Here is a 19,719-nt window from a genome sequence, read left to right on the forward strand (position 1 = left end):
ACTAAAGTCGCTATTCCTCAAACAGCCCAGGCAGGCTCCCGCTGGGGCCTCTGCCCTAGCCCCACACTTCTCCATGATTCACACCCTCACCTCCTCCGGGCCTTTGCTTAAATGTCACCTTCTCAGCAGAACCTTCCCTGAAAGCCTATTTAAAACCACCAGGGCCCTCACTCCTTCCCATCCCACACCCACCCTGCACTCCCTGTCCATTACTGCAGTTTTATTTTCTCCACAGCACTTACCGCAATCTAACGTATGTTTTAATTACACCACTCATCAATCGTCTCCCCCCTTCCAGACTGTAGGCTCCAGAAAGGCAGACATTATGTTTAGTTTTCAGTGCTACATCCTGAGCCCCTAGAACAACGCATGGTACGTAGCATGTGCTCAATAAAAACCTGAATAAATGATCAAGACTGCAGCATTTCATATGCCACACAACGGATGCAACACTAACTACACATTTTGATATTTTAGGTGCCTTTATGTCTACAAGCATTTTAAGAAGGCTTAATTAATTTCCTCCTTCACTAAACAAAAACCAAACCAAACCTGAAACACCCTAAAGTAGGCAATATTACAAATAGGTAACTTAAGAACTGTTACATTTCTCAAAAGTAGCCAAAATGGTCCTATCATATGTGCCTCCTTGACAGTTTAAATTTCAGGTGATCGTGTCATTACCTAAATTCATCAGTGGGCCAACTGTACCCCTTCCTTTGTACCCCTCTCAAGTGATAGCTCATCTATCGTTTCAAAATCTCCTTAAGAGCAGAACTGGATCTTGTACATCTTAATACTCCCTGCAGTACCCAGATAACAGGGCAACTGACAAAAGTTTATGAGGAAAACATCAGAATTGTTAGCATCTTGGGCCATCTCTTCTCCTCACCCCAAAGCACGCAGTAGGCACGCCCATAAACACATGCCTATAACAATGCGATCGTAAAAACCATCTTCATTCAGCAGATGAGGTCTCTGAAGCAAATTATCTAATGACTTTTATTTTCCCAAAGCCAAGTTGGAGCTGAAACCTTAGCCTCCCCCTTGACTCACAACATTCTTGTCTAAATTACACTGCTGCTACCAAAAAAAGAAAAAAGGGGGAGGGGGGAAAAGGTTGTTCCTTTATCTGACATGTGACATATGGTTCTCACTAACAATCCATATATATACATCATAGAGGGTCAAATTCTAACAGGGGATGGTGATATTCAGGATAAATAATGTCGCTTGTAAATGACTTCACAGCTTATGTAAGTAATAATGCTAGAAAAAAAATAACTGCAATGCACAGTAATCTGACTCTTGATTGCCAAGGCATAGCTCAACACAGAATTGTTCTTTGTTTTTAAGATCCAGAACAGTGCAGGAAGAGAAATGTCTAGCTATGATATAATCCATGCTTTATATTATTTCAAAGACACATGTTCTAACACAAAAAAACACTACTATCCTTTAGAGAAGGGGTCAGCAAACTACGCTTCAGGGGCCAAAGCTGGCCCACACAGGCTGTTTCTGTATGGTCTATAAGCTAAGAATGATTTTTACATTTTTAAATGGTTGCGAAAAAAAAATCAAAAGAATAATATTGCGTGCCATGAAATTTATATGAAACTCAAATTTCAACATCCATCAATAAAGTTTTATTAGAGCACTCACACTCATTCACTTAAGCATTATCTATGGCTGCTTTTGTGCTAAGGAGGGCAGAATTGAGAAGCTGCAACAGAAACCATATGTCCCACAAAGCTACAAATAGTTACTATCTGGCCCTTTACAGAGAAAGTCTGCCACCCTTTACACTTCAGGGCATGGATGCTGGAGCCTGGCTGCCTCCATTTAAAGCCTAATATGTATTCTCCTTATTCTGCCTCTATTTAAAACCTAACACTTATTATTCACTTATTAACTGTGGACCCTGAATACATTACTGAAGCACTCTGCACCTCAGTTTCCTCATCTGTAAAATGGGGTTTGTCATGGCACCTACCTGATGGGGTATCACTGTGAGTTATAAATGAACAATCATACAAAGCATGTGAAACAGTACCCAGCATGCAGTAAGCAGTTACTAAGTTGGCTATAACTACAGTTCCTTCTTCTTGAGGGCTGCAGGATGTGTTTTCCAGTTGAAATGGTAGCAAAGTACTTAGATTCCAGCACAGCCTCCCAAATCTCTTTATCATGGTAGAATTGAAGAATGAGGCAAGAAGAAATGAGAGGGAAAAAAGGAAAGAAGAGGACTGAGGAGGGAACAAGAGAAAGGAAAAAGTTATCAGGACCCCACTCATCAGGGACAGTAGGTGGCCTACTCAAAGGGGAAGTATAAATTAGGATAATTTCATCTGTAGTAACAGATTAAATAACTTCTGTGGGCTGACGGGATACTAATCACCAGGTGGAAGCTATCCCGGGGGGTTGGTGGGGAAAGCATTCAAAATTCCAAGCAAGTGACTTACAGATGAACTGCTGGGTCATTTTTAAGTTGAGAACTTCCTGTATTTTACATTCCTAGACAAATGACAAGTGATAGTTGCAGTAATTCTGCATCTTGTTATCCATGTAGAGTAGCTAATTAAAAGGAAACAATTTGTGTAAGGACCCTGTCCTTACAGAGTTCTCATTTTGTTCAGAATAGCACTTACTTCCTAATGCTAAGGAAAAAAAAACCATGCTCCCATAAATAAAACACAAGCTCATTCACCAAAAATGGACCTGCATGGCTAACTGGGAGGAAAACATGGTGTTTAATAGAAGATACACTTAACCTGCTACCAAGGTGGAGAAATTCTCTTTCCCAGGACTCACTTTCACTTGAATACCTTCTCTGTGGAAAGATGAGTTCCTACCTTTTCCATGGACCTTTAAAAATCACACTCACTGTTTCTCCTTTTCAATTATGACTTCAAAAACTCTAAAGCACCCCCCACCTCGAAAAAAAGAGAATTGTTTAACTCACAACTCCACCATAACCAAACAACTACCTTTATTATTCCCTTCCAACCTTGATCCCCTTAATCCTCACTACTGCTTTGCTTAATGCTCATGGTAAATCTTCCCTGCAGAGGCTAAACACACATATCAAGTATTTTTTAAGACACTTGATGTGTAAACATAACATGTAAAACCTTAAGAAAAGGAAGGAAAGAAGAAAAGGAAAGAAGGACATTACTATCCAAGTGATTTCTGCAAATTGTGCAGGAAAAGAAGAGTGATTTAAAGCAATGCACTTAAGATGCTCCCGAGCTGGAGGCAAGTTCAAAACACTCACTGAGAATGTATCTGCTGGGAGAGTCCCACTGAAGGCTTCGGCTTGAGGGTCAAGGTCATCTGGGCCACAGGACTGACTCTTGGTAGAGTATCTGCCTTCTTAGATGAAGTGTGCTTTGCTGCTTGCTCAGGAGGGACCCAGGAGGAAGCAGCCACAGGACTCTGCCCTCCAAACACTGGTGACGAGGTGTCCTGGGCAGCTGTTGTCTCACAGGCTTTGCCCTTGGTCCCTGGTTTACACACACAGAGTTGAGGCCGGAGACACATCCCTCCATTCTGACATGGAGGAACACAGCTTGCTGCAGAAAGAAATAGAAGACATACTTTGAAGAAAAGCATTGTAGACCTTACTAATTCTTCCAAAGGCTTACCAGTAGCATCGGGCTATCCCTCAATAAAACAAAATGATGATGATGATGATGACGATAATAGATAATATTTATTAACGGCTTCCTATGTGCCAGGCATTATTCTAATAGATATCGACAAACTTAACCCCCCAGCAACTGTTTTAAGTAGATATTTTATTTTGCTCATTTTACTGATGAAGAAAGAGGCACTGGGGTTATATAATTTGCCAAAGGTCACACAATCATTAGTAAATAGAAGAGCTGGGATTTGAATTCAAGTGAACTGGCTCCAAAGTCATCACTCTTAACCACTTTTCTATGGCTGCCACCCAGAAATGCATCAGAAATACAGGGAAATAAAAGAAAGTATTCTGCCCTTCTTTTTAAGTTGTGTTCTGTGGCTTAAGTTTAAATTTTAGGTATCCAAACAACATGTGGCAAAAAACAAAAGCCCAATTCCAAACCCAAACCCCCAAAAGTGTTACAGCCTTCATCTTGCATAAGCTATCAGAGCTTGGAGTGACTGTTTCAGAAATCTAGTCCAACCTACCTTTTTTTTTTTTTTTTTGAGAGAAAAACCAAGGGCAGAAAGGTTGAGAGTCAACCTTTATATATATATATATATACACACACACACACACACACACACACACACATATATACGTATATATATATGCATAGACTGTTTTCTTTTTTTAAGCAAGTACATCCCTAATCTTATAACAAAAGGCAACCAAAAAGAAACAACCTCTTTATCTCCTATTAACTAGGATGCATGTACTTTGAATCACCAGACTTGTGGCCAAGCAGTTTTAAAGTTAGCAGGACTATGGGTCACGGGTAGGGTGAGTGGATTTTATCATAGGCAAGGTCCCCTGGGAGTGTAGATGTTACTGACTTAAATTTTATGAACATCATAGGCCTATGGACATGATTCCTTTCTTTATTTGTCCAAATTAATTTATTTAAATGAACCTTTTGCTATCAGCCCACCTTTGACTTAAACTCTTTGTCCTGAGGCAGATCCCAGTACTAAATCTCCCATAACATTCAGCACAGGGTTCAGTCTACAAACAATCACAAAACAGATGAGGAATATGAACCAGAGGAGGCTCAGTTATGGAGGAACCAAATGACCAAGACCTAAAAGCCCTGAAACCTACTGATTTTCTATAAACAAGAGAAGATACTTTTCCTATCTCCCTACAATTCCTATTAATTACAGCAAATAATGATAACAAACGGCTGTCAAGTGTCAGAATACTAGGCTGACAAATTTTCTAAAAATTTGGAAGGATTCTTGGGAGAAAAAAAATAAAAGGAAAGAAAAATGCAGCCAGCTCCTGAGGTGACCTTGGGGTAAGTTACTTAAGCTTGGCCTCTGCACCTGTACAAGTCCAGGGGCAGGGGGGAGGGCAGTAGCTGCTTGTTCTAAAATGGTCCCTGAGGGCTCTTTCCATATTAGGCTTCTAGAATTCAAAGTCAAAAACTATGCAATTCTAAAGTTCACGATTCTAATTTATCAGCGGTTTCCTGGCCGAGTGATGAACATTAGGTCCCTACTCGGCCACGGTTATTTATGGAATGTCACAGGAATGGAAATGGGTTCCACCCAGAGAGAACAGAAGTGGCCACAAGCGAGGACTGGATGGGGCTTTCAAAGCTGAGACTCTGCCAGAGATCACCACCCCCCCAGGCACTTTCATGTATACATTCTCTTCATGCTTTCAATTAGAAACATGTTTTAGTTTAACATCTGAGAATGATTTCCACTTCTCCTCCCTCCCAAGGTGTACTGCAAATGTCTACAAATCTACCAGGAAGGCTGCACTGAGCGGCTCACAAAAGCTGGTACCTAGATGGAAGCCAAGCACGGAAATCTTCCCCAAACCACCGAGAATATGCAACAAGGGCCTATCTAGAGGAGGACGTGGATGGGTTAGAAGGATAACAGGGTGGCGATTTTCTTTTAACTCTTCAAATTTTGCACGTCGTAGGGTGAGGGGAGTGGGGAAAGAATAATTAAGGAAAAAAATAACTTTAAACTCACACAGAAAAGAACATAACAGTACGACTATATACAATAACACCCTTTCACACTAAGTCTGAAAAGACAAGGAGAATGATTAGACAATTTCCTCTTCCACCTTCCCCATTGGGCTCCAACAGCAGCCTCCCGGAGCACGCAGACAGGAGGGGCTGGCTTAAACTGGGGGCAGGGACAGATTCCCTAATTGCCAAGACAAGCCCCTCCCCTGACACGAAAAGCAAAACTCACGTTCTGCAACCACATTTTGTCAAGCCCTTTTTCGTGTGATATTTGGACCTTGTGCAATAGCGGTTCCCACGTGTCAACGTCTCAAACTGTGGTGCTTGGACCAGCAGCAGTTATCACCTGGAAGCACTTTAGAAATGCACATTCTCGGGCTGCCCCTGGCCTGCTAAATCCCAAACTGGAGCCCAGCAATCTGACCGCCCTCCAGGTGAGTCTGATTCTCACTCAAGTTTGAGAACCACTGACACAGGATTTGGAAATTGGCAGCCTTCCACCAGTTTTTTGAGAACTTGCATTTTTATCACTGCAAGTTTGGTATTTTCACACTACAGTGGCTTTTATGTTACTGAATTCTTGCCGTGACAGATGTGTTTGTCTTATGTTGCCCTTCTGTTTTTAATGCAAAAAATTAAGTTTTTTCCATGTGACCAAATTCTCAAGATAATTATGGGTCCCTTCCAAAAGTTTATACATTTGTCACCATCTACTTCATGGCCAATGTAAAAATTTGTAGGCATTTATGAGAAAAAACTGTTATTCTTTTTTTTAATTGAAGTATAGTTGACTTACAGTATTACATTGGTTTCGGGTGTCAGCGTAGATATTTAGTATATTTACAGATTACTCCATGAAAAGTTATTATAAGATAGGGGCTATAATTCCCTGTGCTATACAACATATCCTTGTTGCTTATCTATTTCATACATACTAGTTTATATCTGTTAAACCCATACCCCTAATTTGTCCCTCCCCCCTTCTCTCTCCCCTTTGGTAACCACTAGTTTGTTTTCTGTGACTCTGTTTCTGGAGAAAACTGTTATTCTAACTGAGGTTCTGAACCATGTGGAATATTTTAACTCTTACAGAAGTTCTTTAAAATGTTTTCCACCAGTTGGTTCTGCATTTGCCTGGCCAGCTGTGGTTGAACACAATGAGTAAACACTACATCAAGATCTTATCAGTGGGACTTCCCTGGTGGCACAGTGGTTGAGAACCCACCTGCCAATGCAGGGGACGTGGGTTCAAGCCCTGGTCCGGAAAGATCCCACATGCCGCGGAGCAACAAAGCCCATGTACCACAACTACTGAGCCTGTGCTCTAGAGCCCATGAGCCACAACTACTGAGCCTGCACCTTAAAGCCCACGAACCACAACTACTGAGCCCATGTGCCACAACTACTGAAGCCCACGCGCCTAGAGCCCGTGCTCCACAACAAAAGAAGCCATCGCAATGAGAAGCCCACACACTGCAAGGAAGAGTAGCCCCCGCTCGCCGCAACTAGAGAAAGCCTGTGCACAGCAATGAAGACCCAAGGAAGCCAAAAAAACAAATTAATTAATTACTAAAAACAAAATTTTTCTTTTTAATTAGAAAAAAGATCTTAGCGGTGGTCTGGGCAGTGGTTCTCAGGCTTTGCAGCACATTAGAATCACCTGGGGAGCTTTTAAAAACTCTCAAAACCCAGGCCTAACTCCAGGCTGATTGAATCGGAATATCTGGGGGAAGGGGCTCATACATCAGTTTTAGTTTTGTTTTTCGGTTTTTTTTTTTTTTGCGGTAGGTGGGCCTCTCACTGTTGTGGCCTCTCCCGCTGCAGAGCACAGGCTCCGGATGCACAGGCTCAGCGGCCATGGCTCAGGAGCCCAGCCGCTCCGCGGCATGTGGGATCTTCCCGGACTGGGGCATGAACCCGCGTCCCCTGCATCGGCAGGCAGACTCTCAACCACTGCGCCACCAGGGAAGCCCTGTTTTTCGGTTTTTTAACTCTCTAGATGATTGCAATATGCAGCCAAACTTGAGAGCCAGTAGGTGAGGGAACAAAATCCTGCAAGACTTGCTGGCAGACTAATCTTCCCGAAGTGCAGCTCTTTTAATTTTTTTCTCTCTGTTTAAAAATTTGCAACACATTTTAGCTGCCCTTGAGATACATTCAAGACCCTCTACATCTGGACCCCAACCGCCCCTTTCCACCCTCAGTGCCCCCTGGTCCATCCCTGCAAAAGTTCACCCCTTCTTGCCTCTGCACACCCGGTGCCCTGTCCTGAAACACGGGCCGGCCCCTCAAGCTCTTGCTCATCTGAAAGCTCCTCCTTCTCTGTGAAGTCCTTCCCAAACGCCCACCCCGACCTCCTGCACCATTTTCATCATTCACTTCACATTTCACATGTACTGTCACATATATTAATCATCTTTTAACAAAGCTCTTTTATTTCCCAACCAGAATATAAGCCGTGAGGTCAGTTATAATTGGCTAACGCAAAACTTTTTGTACCCAAGGACAGGAGCCTGAACCTCATCTTGGTTGACTGATGTCAAAGTACTGCCATTTCTTTTCAAGTATGTTGGGATTGGGCTTCCCTGGTGCCGCAGTGGTTGGGAGTCTGCCTGCCGATGCAGGGGATGCGGGTTCGTGCCCCGGTCTGGGAGGGTCTCACGTGCCGCGGAGCGGCTGGGCCCCGTGGGCCATGGCCGCTGGGCCTGCGCGTCCGGAGCCTGTGCTCCGCAATGGGAGAGGCCGCAACGGTGGGAAGCCCACGTACCGCAAAAAAAAAAAAAAAAAAAAAAGAATGTTGGGATTTAAGGACATCTATAAAGGGAAGATAATAAGTGGGCTCTTCATCATCGGATGAATGGATAAAGAAGATATTCCATATATACAATGGAATATTACTCAGACATAAAAAGAAACGAAATTGAGCTATTTGTAATGAGGTGGATAGACCTAGAGTCTGTCATACAGAGTGAAGTAAGTCAGAAAGAGAAAGACAAATACCATATGCTAACACATATATATGGAATTTAAGAAAAAAAATGTCATGAAGAACCTAGGGGTAAGAAAGGAATAAAGACACAGACCTACTGGAGAACGGACTTGAGGATATGGGGAGGGGGAAGGGTGAGCTGTGACAAAGCAAGAGAGAGTCATGGACATAATATACACTACCAAACGTAAGGTAGATAGCTAGTGGGAAGCAGCCGCATGGCACAGGGATATCGGCTCGGTGCTTTGTGACCACCTAGAGGGGTGGGATAGGGAGGGTGGGAGGGAGGGAGACACAAGAGGGAAGAGATATGGGAACATATGTATATGTATAACTGATTCACTTTGTTATAAAGCAGAAACTACCACACCATTGTAAAGCAATTATACTCCAATAAAGATGTTAAAAAAAATAAGTGGGCTGTTAATCCATTACATAATAAAAACTACGTCTCTGGATTTGGTTTGCCAGTTGTTCAAACAGTCTCCAATCTTTCAAAGATGTTTTTAGATCAAAATTAATATTTAAATTAATTTGTACTCTGCTCATGTACATGGTCTGCAGTGGCATTTAGCAGTATGCTGTTAAACAGTTTCAGAAGCCCAGATCCAACCTGTTCTAAAAGAACTTTGAAGGGTAGGGGCACTCAGAAACAAACTGCTTGTGGATTCACAGAAAAGAACATCACAATGGGCTGATAGCCGTTACAAGGTACTAAACCTCCAGTACAAAAGCGCATCAAGGGAATTAGCCTAAGACATTCAGGTGCAGTAGGAAAAAAAGCTTCTGAGAGACACTCAGTTTGTGAAAAGGAACCAGAAGTTGGGGGGAGCCCACCATTCATTAAGTAGATAATCCTGTAAGATGACTTCTCCTCGAGATAAGCACAGTGAATTAACCCCCTACCCCGTCCCCCATTCCAAACACAGAACAATCATTTTTAAGATTGTTTTCATGTTAAAGAAACGGATTTCCATGATGGAAACAGGTGGCCATGATGGAATAACTGTTACCAAACAAGGCTTTTTTTCCATAAACAACTAAGAAACTGGATGAAAGATATAAGACAACTGTTGTTAGATACCAGACAACTGGCAAGAGAGGACTGTGAATCCTAAGAGAAGGGCATAAAGAGGGGAGCCCTAGGATCACCCCAACCACCTGCAGGAAGCACTCGGCAGATCACCGTGCAGGGAGGGAGCCCACGCACAGCGTGATGGAGGCTGAGTGGCTGGAATCTGCAGGGCAGAGTCCTAGAGAGGAGAGACCTGCACACACAGATAGCCCAGAGATCTGCAGAGGGCCCCGGACTCTGAGCTGCACAGGCATAGGGTGCAACAAACTACCCAGGACCTGTAAGCTGCAATTTCCCAGTCCTGACCCGCCAGAGTCAGGACATTCAGTACAGACCCCAGAATTAAACTCCCTTTAAGAGTAAAACCTCAATATCAAAATCAGGCAAGAACTATACACAGAAGAAAACTCTGATATAAATCACAGTTAAGAATATAGATGCACAATTCCTAAATAAAATATTAGTAAATCAAATACGATGGTATTTCCAAAACAGAAAAGCAAGCCGAATTAATTCCAGAAATATAAGGATGGTTTTAAATGTCAGCAAATCTATCCATGGAATTCCGCATGTTAAAAAATTAAAGGAGGGCTTCCCTGGTGGCGCAGTGGTTGAGAGTCCATCTGCCAATGCGGGAGACGCGGGTTCGTGCCCTCGTCCGGGAGGATTCCACATGCCGCGGAGCAGCTGGGCCTGTGGCCACTGAGCCTGTGCGTCCGCAGCCTGTGCTCCGCAACGGGAGAGGCCACAACAGTGAGAGGCCCACATACCGCAAAAAAAAAAAATTGAATGAGAACTTGTCTCGATGAATGCATAAAATTTTCCAATAAAATTCAACACTTATTCATAATAACAAACAAAAACTGTTAGCCAACTAGGAATACAAAGGGATTTCCTTGTTCTGGTAAACAGTAACTACAGCAAATCCCACACACAAAGAGTATACCAAAACCTACAGCAAATACTATGAGGAAACTGTAGAAGCATTCCTATCAAAGCTGGAAACAAGTCTAAATGCCCACAATAACCTCTACCGTTGATGTTATATTGTAAGTCCCAGCCAACCTGGCAAAACAAGAAAAAAGAAATAAAGGTCTAAGGAGTAGGAAGGGAGAAACAAATGGACCATTATTTTAGTTTACCTATGTGTCTATGTAGATAATCCAAAAGATTCTACAAACTACCATAACTGATAAGAATGTGGTACCAGTTCAGAAACAGAAAACAGATGAATGAAATTTAACAAAAAGCTTAGAAACAGACTCAAATATAAATGGAGACTTGCAACATGATGGAGAAGGTATAACAAATCTACAGAAAAACAATGGACTAAAAAACTGGGGTTGGAAAAGAGCCAACCATCTAAAAGAATCAAAACTAGATCCCTACCCCACTTAAGACTATACAGGGCTTCCCTGGTGGCGCAGTGGTTGAGAGTCCGCCTGCCGATGCAGGGGACGCGGGTTCGTGCCCCGGTCCGGGAAGATCCCACATGCCGCGGAGCGGCTGGGCCCGTGAGCCATGGCCGCTGAGCCTGCGCGTCCCGAGCCTGTGCTCCGCAACGGGAGGGGCCACAACAGTGAGAGGCCCGCGTACCGAAAACAAATAAATAAGTTAGAAAAAAAAAAAAGAATATACATACCAGATCTTTAAAATTTTTAAGAGGAAATGTGACAGAATATCGTCATGGTTTGGGGGAAGAAAGAATTTCTCAAATGTAAAACAGTAAGTAAAAATCCAAAAGAATTGATTAACTTGACTAAAACAAAATTTAAAGATACCATACAAAACACTGAAACACAAATGATAAAAAGAAGACAACCTGCAATATATTTAACAAAGGATTAGTAACCAGATGTATCAAGAATTCCTAAAACTCAATAGGAAAAAAAATGGACAAAGGACATGAATCAGCTATTCACAGATGATGAAATGTGAAATAAATGTGAGAAGATACTCAACCTCTCCAATTATCAGAGAACTGCAAATCAAAACAACATTGAGATGCAATTCTACACCCAAGACACTGGCAATAAGTCTGTTACCACCAAGTGTTAGCAAAGATATAGGGAAATGGGAACTCTTATATACTGCTCATGAGGGTAATTTGATACTCACCTCTGTGAAAAGCAATATGGCAATATTTAGTACGCTTATAATGTGAAAACCCTAATACCCAGCAATTTCACTTCTAGGCTGTCATGTGCTCAAGCAGACATATACGGGAATGTTCATTGCCCACCAATTATAGTAGGAAAATAGTGGCACTGATAGATGAACTGATAAACTGTGGTATTTCATATAATGGAACAGTATACAGCAGTTAAAATCATGATCTAGATCTATATACCAAGCAACATGGATGAATCTTTTGAAAATAACATTGACTGAAGAAAGTAAATTATAGGATGCTACTTTATAATACTGTTCTTTATATGATAATAACTGTCCATGTAATTTTTAAATACATAAAGCAATACTCATTGTTCTTATGGATACATAGGAAATCACAAAAGCATAAAAATACGTACTGGAGTCACACTAAATTCATGACAGCGACACCTCAGGGAAGGAAGCAGAACAATTCTGGAGAAGGAAATGGGTCACTTTACTGGAATTTTTTTTCTTTAAAAAAAAAAAGATGGGTAGAAAGTATGACAACAGGTTAGACCTGTATTCACTGTGGGTAGTAGATACATAGGTGCTGACTATGGTAGCCTTTTTACTTTTCTGTATACCTTTCAATTTAAAAAAAATTTTTTAAATAAGCCAACAAAAGACAATTGAGAATTGAAGACAGTTAAAACCTGACCCTTAATGCCCCAAACAATACTCTCAGATTTCTTCCACATTTGAATCCTACGCCAATTTAACAAGCTGATCCTAACGTTCTTTAAAAGTTCAGTGACTGTATTTTTAGGAAGTATCCCATGCCCTGAAGCTTAGTCTGTATTGCTCTTATTTCCAAAAAAGTAACTCTTGATTATATTTAAAACTCGTCCCAGCCCACACAGGGCAAACAGAGTGACTCTCTGCCCCTTGCCTTTCTCTCCAAACAAGTTGCAGCATGTCGACTGCATGTGTCCCAGGGAGAAATGTGAGTCTAACTGTGTCTTCTGTGATCAGAGACAGCAGGTGAGAAATTGCTTTGCTGTATGTGTCTTCACAGTAATTCCCAGCTGCCCTTTGAAGTCATTCAATAACACTAAGTGATATCAGATCACAAGAAACATAGCATGAGGTCACACAGTTTCATCTACCTCTCACTCTGTATGCTCCTTGTACCAAACCCAAATAAAATGCTGCACTTTCATTGCAAATGTCTCTGGGTCCGCTTCCTCCCAAATCCCTAAGGAGCAAGAAAATTGTAGTATAACACCCCAATGCCTTTTCTATCCAGCCTTGCGAAATAATGAAGAATTCCACGAAAACGAATGTTCTAGACAGGTGAACCATGCACCAACACATTTAATAACTCACGGGTTTTGATCGTTATGAACATCTCTACGAAAAACCTCAGATGTGTGTGTGCTTTCACTGTTCTCTCCCCTCCAAGCCAGGCTCTCTCCCTACCCTTTCTACGCCGTTTGCTTTTCTAATCTACTCTCAAGTGACAATTTAACCAAGCAGATAGTCAGATGGTTGAGCACAGCACAAATTACATGGGATACAAGTCACAAAAGTTGTGTGCAGAATCTCATGGCTTTATGAGGAGTTTACTGCCTTTATGTCAAGGACTGCACCCTCATCTGCCTGATTCCCCAGGAGCTGTGTTCTGGAAGGTGGAAGTTCTGGAAGTCTGAGCTCAGCAGGGGTAGCTTGTTACCATGTGATTTAATTTAAAATAGATGGTCAGCTGAGGCCAAACACACTCCTCCCAACGCCATGGGTAACTGAAATCACTCATGGAGTATAATATAATTAAGTCATAAGTCATGTAATGAAAAACCAGCAGTTTTTCTGGGTTCTGTTTCTGGTCTTATTACTGCTGTTTTATTAAGTTTTTTTTTTAAGTCAGTGAAAAAGAAAACAAAGTTACAGATCTACAGTTTAGACTACGTAAATATTTAATTTAAAATAGCAAAAGAGAAAAACCAGAAATTTTTCAGAAAATGCTATTATATAGAAAGAACTGATAAAAGCTGTCTTTAACAAATTAAGACCAAAATCAAAAAAAAATGAAAAAAGGCCAGAAATAGACAATTAAGACAAAAGAAAATACAATTAGTAAATAAACCTGTGGTATAATGTCTACATTAATTAAGTCATCAAAGGAAATGCAAACTAAAACAAGGAGGTACACTATTATGGCGAATTAATTTTTTAAAAGACATGTAAGAGTATTAATACAACATGTCACAAAGGTGGTAGTAAAACGATACAAGTCTTTTAGAAAGCAGTTTAACAATATGCTTCAGGCTATGTTTCAGTAGCCTCATTTCTAGAAATTTACCCTAAGAAAATAGTTTAAAAAAGGAAATAACTATACACATACATATGTCCAGCTGTCCACAGCAGTGTTATTTATACCAATGAAAATGCAAAAGCAGCATATAGATTGAGTAAAATATGTCATTACAGCCTTTCAAAATTAGAATTATAAAGTGATACTATAAATTTTTAAATGTCAATACTATTAATGTGAATAAAAAACACAAGGTTATATTGCTATTCAGTCAGCCATTCATTAAGTACCTTCTCTAGTAATAGTATAATTTTTATTTCGTGCACTAATACTAGCACGTATGTATAATAAACACAAGTTTCTGACAAATCTTGGGTTTTACAGACTAAACTATTATGCACATATAAAGTATGATTATAAGTAATATCTTTATAGTTCATTGGAAAGAAGGCCATATATTTCTAAATAATAAATCTTTAATCTCTGTTTTAGTACCATCATATTTCTCCATTCATTATTCAAACATTGAGTCCCTCCCCCTTATACACTAGCACTGTGCCAAGTACTGTAGATAAAAAGATGGAGAAGACAAATTTCCTGCTCTCATGAAGATCGGAGTCCAGTAGGGAAGACAGACAAGTATATATAAAAAAAAAAAAAATCATCACCATACAGTATGTGTTAGAATAATAAAGGTATAGAAGAAATGAGGAAGGAAGGGCCCTAAGTGGGCAATCAACAAATATTTTGAATTATTATATTCAAGGGACCAAAAAGGATACAAAGAATTCTCAGTATGGTTTGTTTCCTTGAGGCAATATAAAATTCTCCCTGCCCAAGCTCACCTACTGATGGCAGTAGGCAGTGGAGTGAGATGAAGCTGGACTCTGGAGTCACACAGACCTGAGTTTGAACCCTCCCCCCAGCCCCAGCTGTGTGCCCTAGGGCCAGTTCCAAGTCTGACCTGTGCCTTAGTCCCTCACTCAAAAAAATCCCGAGTGAAAATTCTGCACTCCATTTTGCACCAGGCACTGTCACATGCCCTGTGACTAGAACTGTAGAGAAGAAAACACTGTCTCTGCCCCGTGGAGCCCAGCCAGCAGACCAACAGCAACAGTGATTATAATTATTACAAGCATTCTGGAAGGGGAAGACGGTGTGTGGCGGGGAGGCCATCCCTAGGGGACTCGGGGTATTAGAAAAGACCTCTCTGAGATCATGAACTTACTATGAGATCTGAAAGCTGAGAGAAATAAATAACTCCTATGGCCAGTCCCAGAGCGCAGGGCCAAATGTTAGTGGTGAAACCTGCCACAAAGCTGTCAAGAAGCAAAATGCAAATTGACTCTACTGATTCCAGAATGCCTTTTCGTAAGAGATCGAGTTCAGGGGAACAGGGAAGGAATTACCATATTAAATGTATGTGTCCAGAACGCTGATCTAGTACGATTTAATGTAACCGGCAGAGACATTACCCTGTAAATCAGGAACAAAACACGGATGCCCATCATCACCACTGGAACTTAACACCGTTCTGGATGTTCTGGTCAACTCAGTACTGTATGCGAGAGAGGCGCGCGCCAAGCCAGCTCCTGCACTGCCAAGGCGAGTGTCCACGGATACAGACTATCTATAAAGCAATCGGCCATATTTAAGATTAAGCCCTAAGAACACTCGTGCCGTTTGTATTTTATCATTCCTAATCTAGGAAATTTTATATTCAAATCTGTTCACTGCAGTATTACAATCAATATGGTGGTAAAAAAATAGAAATATCTTACCCATAAAACAAAGAATAGATAAAAATCATGAAATCTGATTACGTCATCAAAAACGACGTTTTAAAAACATTTTTAATGACATGGGATAATGCTTATGATGTAATGCCAAGATAAAAAAAAACACACACACACAAAAAAGCAACCCTCCTACTCTCTCTAGAACTCAGACCACTCAGCCTTGCATCTCTGCCTGTCCAGAGTCAGAGTCCCTGGTCCCCTCCTGGCTGCTAAGGTGGGCCTTGTCCCTTCTCGACCAAGAGCAGCGCTGGGTCAGTCCCTCCTCCCTCACCACCTTCTTCCTTGGGCTGAGCCGTCACCCCAGCAGCCTCCTTCCGACCTCACCATCAACCTTCTCAGTCTCCCTCCGGCTCCACTTTCCCTTCCTGATCTCTCAATGTTGACATTTCCCAGGGTTTGCTTGGTCCTTGGACCCTTCTGATGACCTCATTTAGTCACGTGGCTTTGATTTCCACGCAAACTGTACTCCAGTTCGGATCTCAGGCCCTGTCCTCCTACTGTGAGCTCCAGGTCTCCACGTCCAATCACCTCCTCAACAGCTCCGAGTGGCCGTCTAACAGGAGCTCAAATCTACCACACTTTGATTCCCCTCCTCCCACCAACCCCCAGCTCCTCCTCAACATTCAGCTCCTTAAAAGGCGCCACTGTTCGCAAAGTTGCTCACCAAGTGTATCAGTTAGCTAGTGCTCCTGTATCAAAGCACCGCAAACTTCACGGCTTAGACAACAGAAAGTCACCGTCTCACAGTCTGGAGGCTGGAAGTCTGAAATCAAGGTGTGGGAGGGGACGGTTTCTTCTGAAGGCTGTCCTATTGCTCTCTCCAAACTTCTAGTGGCCTCGGGAATTCCTTGGCTTGTAGAAGCTCTCCTCACATGTCTTCCCTCTATGCATGTCTCACCACCTGTCCTCAAACCCTTCTCCAGGCCCCCCTGTGCCCTGCAATCTATTCTCACCAGGGCAGCCAGAGGGATTCTGTTAGAACCAAAGTCAGATCACATTGCTCCTCTGCACTAAACACTCCAAAGGCTTCCAACTCACTCAGTGAAATGCAAAGCCCTTATTTTTACAGCCTGCAAGTCTCCACCACCTCTCCCATGTCACTTCCTAGCATGCCTTGAGCACCATACTCCTGTCTCACTGGCTTCCTTGCTAGTCCCTGGGCAGAACACGCCTGCTTCCACTGCAGGGCCCTTGCACTGGCTATTGCACTGGCTATTCCTCCGCCTGTAACATTCTTCCCTAGATATTCACGGGCTACCTTTCTCACATCACTCAGCCTCCCTTGTGACTGTCCACTCCAAAGCAGCAATCTCTGGGCCTCGATTAGTCTGCCTCTATTTCTTTAAAGCACTTATCCTTAACCCAACATTATATTATTTATCTATTCATTGTCTGTTTCTCCCACTAAAATATCAGCTCCTCAGGCAGAAAGACGATTTTGATAGCTGCTTTTTCCCTTGGGTTTAGAATAACGTCTGGCTCAAAGATAACTAACTGCTGAATGAACACATGAAGGAAGGCTGGAAGAAAAATATACTAATGCTAACATGAATTATATACCTATGAGTGGTGAAATTACACAAGTTATTAAGTTGTTGCTTATACCATATTATACTTTCCATACTTTCCACAATGGCCTATTTTTACTTTCATAGCATGGCAAAAATCAACAATACTTTACTGAAAAGAGATGTTCATTCACTTAATGGCGAGTTTAAACATATTTAAATTTTTAAGGGGTGTAAGTCCTACCATCTAAATAATATGGGAGACAGAGTACCATACACTAGACTTTATGATAACTGTACTATATTGGAACACTGAATAGTTTTACTTTGAAACTTATTCTTAACATACTATGACTGGGTAATATGTCTAGCACTATTATTTACATGTTTAACCTGTTAGAAAAGCTGACTTCTTTTATTTTTGTCAACCAAAAATGTTTTTGAAAATCAGAGCAATAAAAAATAAACATTATTAGGCCAAAATGACTGCCAACTTGAGAATCAAGTATCTGAAACTTGGATTACAATAAAGGGAAAAAAAGACTAAGACAGAAAACATAACTTTACTCTGATTAGGGAGTGTCACCTAGTGGTAAAGAGCCTACTGAAGCCAGGCAGCCCAAACCAAGCCCAGCGCAGACACTGACTAGCTGTGTGCCCTTGGGTATATTTTTATTACTTTTTTTCCATCTCAGTTTTCCCACCTGTAAAATGGGTGTAATAAAAAGAAGAGGGTTTCTGTATGGATTAAGTGAATGCATATTTTCTGTATGGATTAAGTGAATGCATATATGCAAAGCACTAGGATAGGGCCTGCTTCAGAGTAGGATTTGACAGGTGTCAGCTATTATTATTATTCCACACATCAAATTCGTCCCATACGTGCCCCAAAATAGCCTTTAAGGAAGCTTTTGAGAAGCAGGTCACATCTATATCTGGGACAGAATTTTACTTCTACCATTGGAATTTTAAACTTATCCAAGACAGGCTTTCACACTGAATCAAACATAATAAGCTAACTTTTTTCCTTTCTTTCCCACATTTAATCATCCAGAATAAAGCTGTGGGTGGCAAAAAAGTGACAGAGCGCATCATTAGTCCAAAATAAAATATTACATGGTTGTTCTCATGCTCAAGACTCGTATTTCGAAACAAATTCTCTTAACCGAAAATAGAATAATAGCTACATGAATGAGACAGAGCCTTTAAAAATTACCCTTTATTTTGACAGCATTCCTTTAGGTAAATTAAGATTATTATGTGACCAAGGATGGGAATACCCTGGAAGAGATATAATCCAGGCCATGCAAAGCCTTTCCTTGCTAAAATAAAAACACTTGCAAATGTCACTGATGCCTGAGAATCAATGTAGAACACAAACATTCGATGGACTGTGGACACAGCCCCAGCTACAGGGATCACAATAATTGGGCTCTAAAACCCAAGATGGGAGCAACAATTGAAGCCTCACTGTGAAATATAAGGCCATGCCTCTAAATGGAAGGAAGAAGCACAGCAGATGATGCTATTTGCAAACACGTAGCCCTCTGACTACTAGCTCTATTATTGTGAAATGTGATATAACCATTTTCAGAACTGAAGCTGAAATAGAACTAAGAACTTCAAGGGCCCATCAGCAAGCAGTTGAAAGGAATAAGCAAAGCTCTGTTTTCAAAACTTTAATATAAAAAATTAAAATTGTTTAAATAGCTTTTCTTATTTCTGACATCCTTCAGAATAGAGAAATTATTTTAGTAAACATTGTGAATGTAAAATGCTCCTTTTATCCATATACTGGGCCTATCTTTCATATGCATTTAAATTTTTTTTTTTACTGAGTCAATCTCTCAGGTCCCTTCTATAATATCTGATCATCTCAGAAGTGAAAAAAAAAGTATAATCAGCAAATAAACAGAAATTTAAAAATTATTAGGAGGAAAATTAATAAGAATGATCTTTCTGTTAAAGTTGTCAATTTTAAAATAAAACAACTATTTCCATTTGAAACATGATGCCAAAAGTGTTAAATAATGGATGATGATGACCAGGGTGTTACTATTCCCAACTTCTTAATGTTTTCGTGTTTTCCAAGAAAATAAAGCATATAAATTTTAAAAGGTTTAATTCAAGTAATTGTTTTCATTGTTCAAAATATGCCATGAATAACCTACTTATTTTTGTAGTTATTTTATTTGTTTCTGTTTTCTTACTAAGTAGAACTGCTAAATTTCCTGCTAATCAGTTCGGGAAAAACATAAGTAAGAGAAATAA

The 19,719-nt window shown here is 40.9% G+C and overlaps 1 protein-coding gene across 7 annotated transcripts in view; it reads right to left on the minus strand.

The window, feature by feature from the left end:
* LTBP1 (latent transforming growth factor beta binding protein 1) overlaps positions 1–19,719 on the minus strand; it is a 424,762-nt gene that overhangs the window by 365,302 nt on the left and 39,741 nt on the right. For all 7 annotated transcript variants that reach the window (XM_033838746.2, XM_033838748.2, XM_033838744.2 and 4 more), the window contains exon 3: positions 3,275–3,572. In XM_033838746.2, coding sequence (XP_033694637.1) covers positions 3,275–3,572 — 298 coding nt within the window. The remainder of the gene's footprint in view (positions 1–3,274; positions 3,573–19,719) is intronic.

The sequence above is a fragment of the Tursiops truncatus genome, chromosome 14 (genome assembly GCF_011762595.2).
Source record: "Tursiops truncatus isolate mTurTru1 chromosome 14, mTurTru1.mat.Y, whole genome shotgun sequence".
In the NCBI taxonomy this organism is placed as follows: Eukaryota; Metazoa; Chordata; class Mammalia; order Artiodactyla; family Delphinidae; genus Tursiops; species Tursiops truncatus.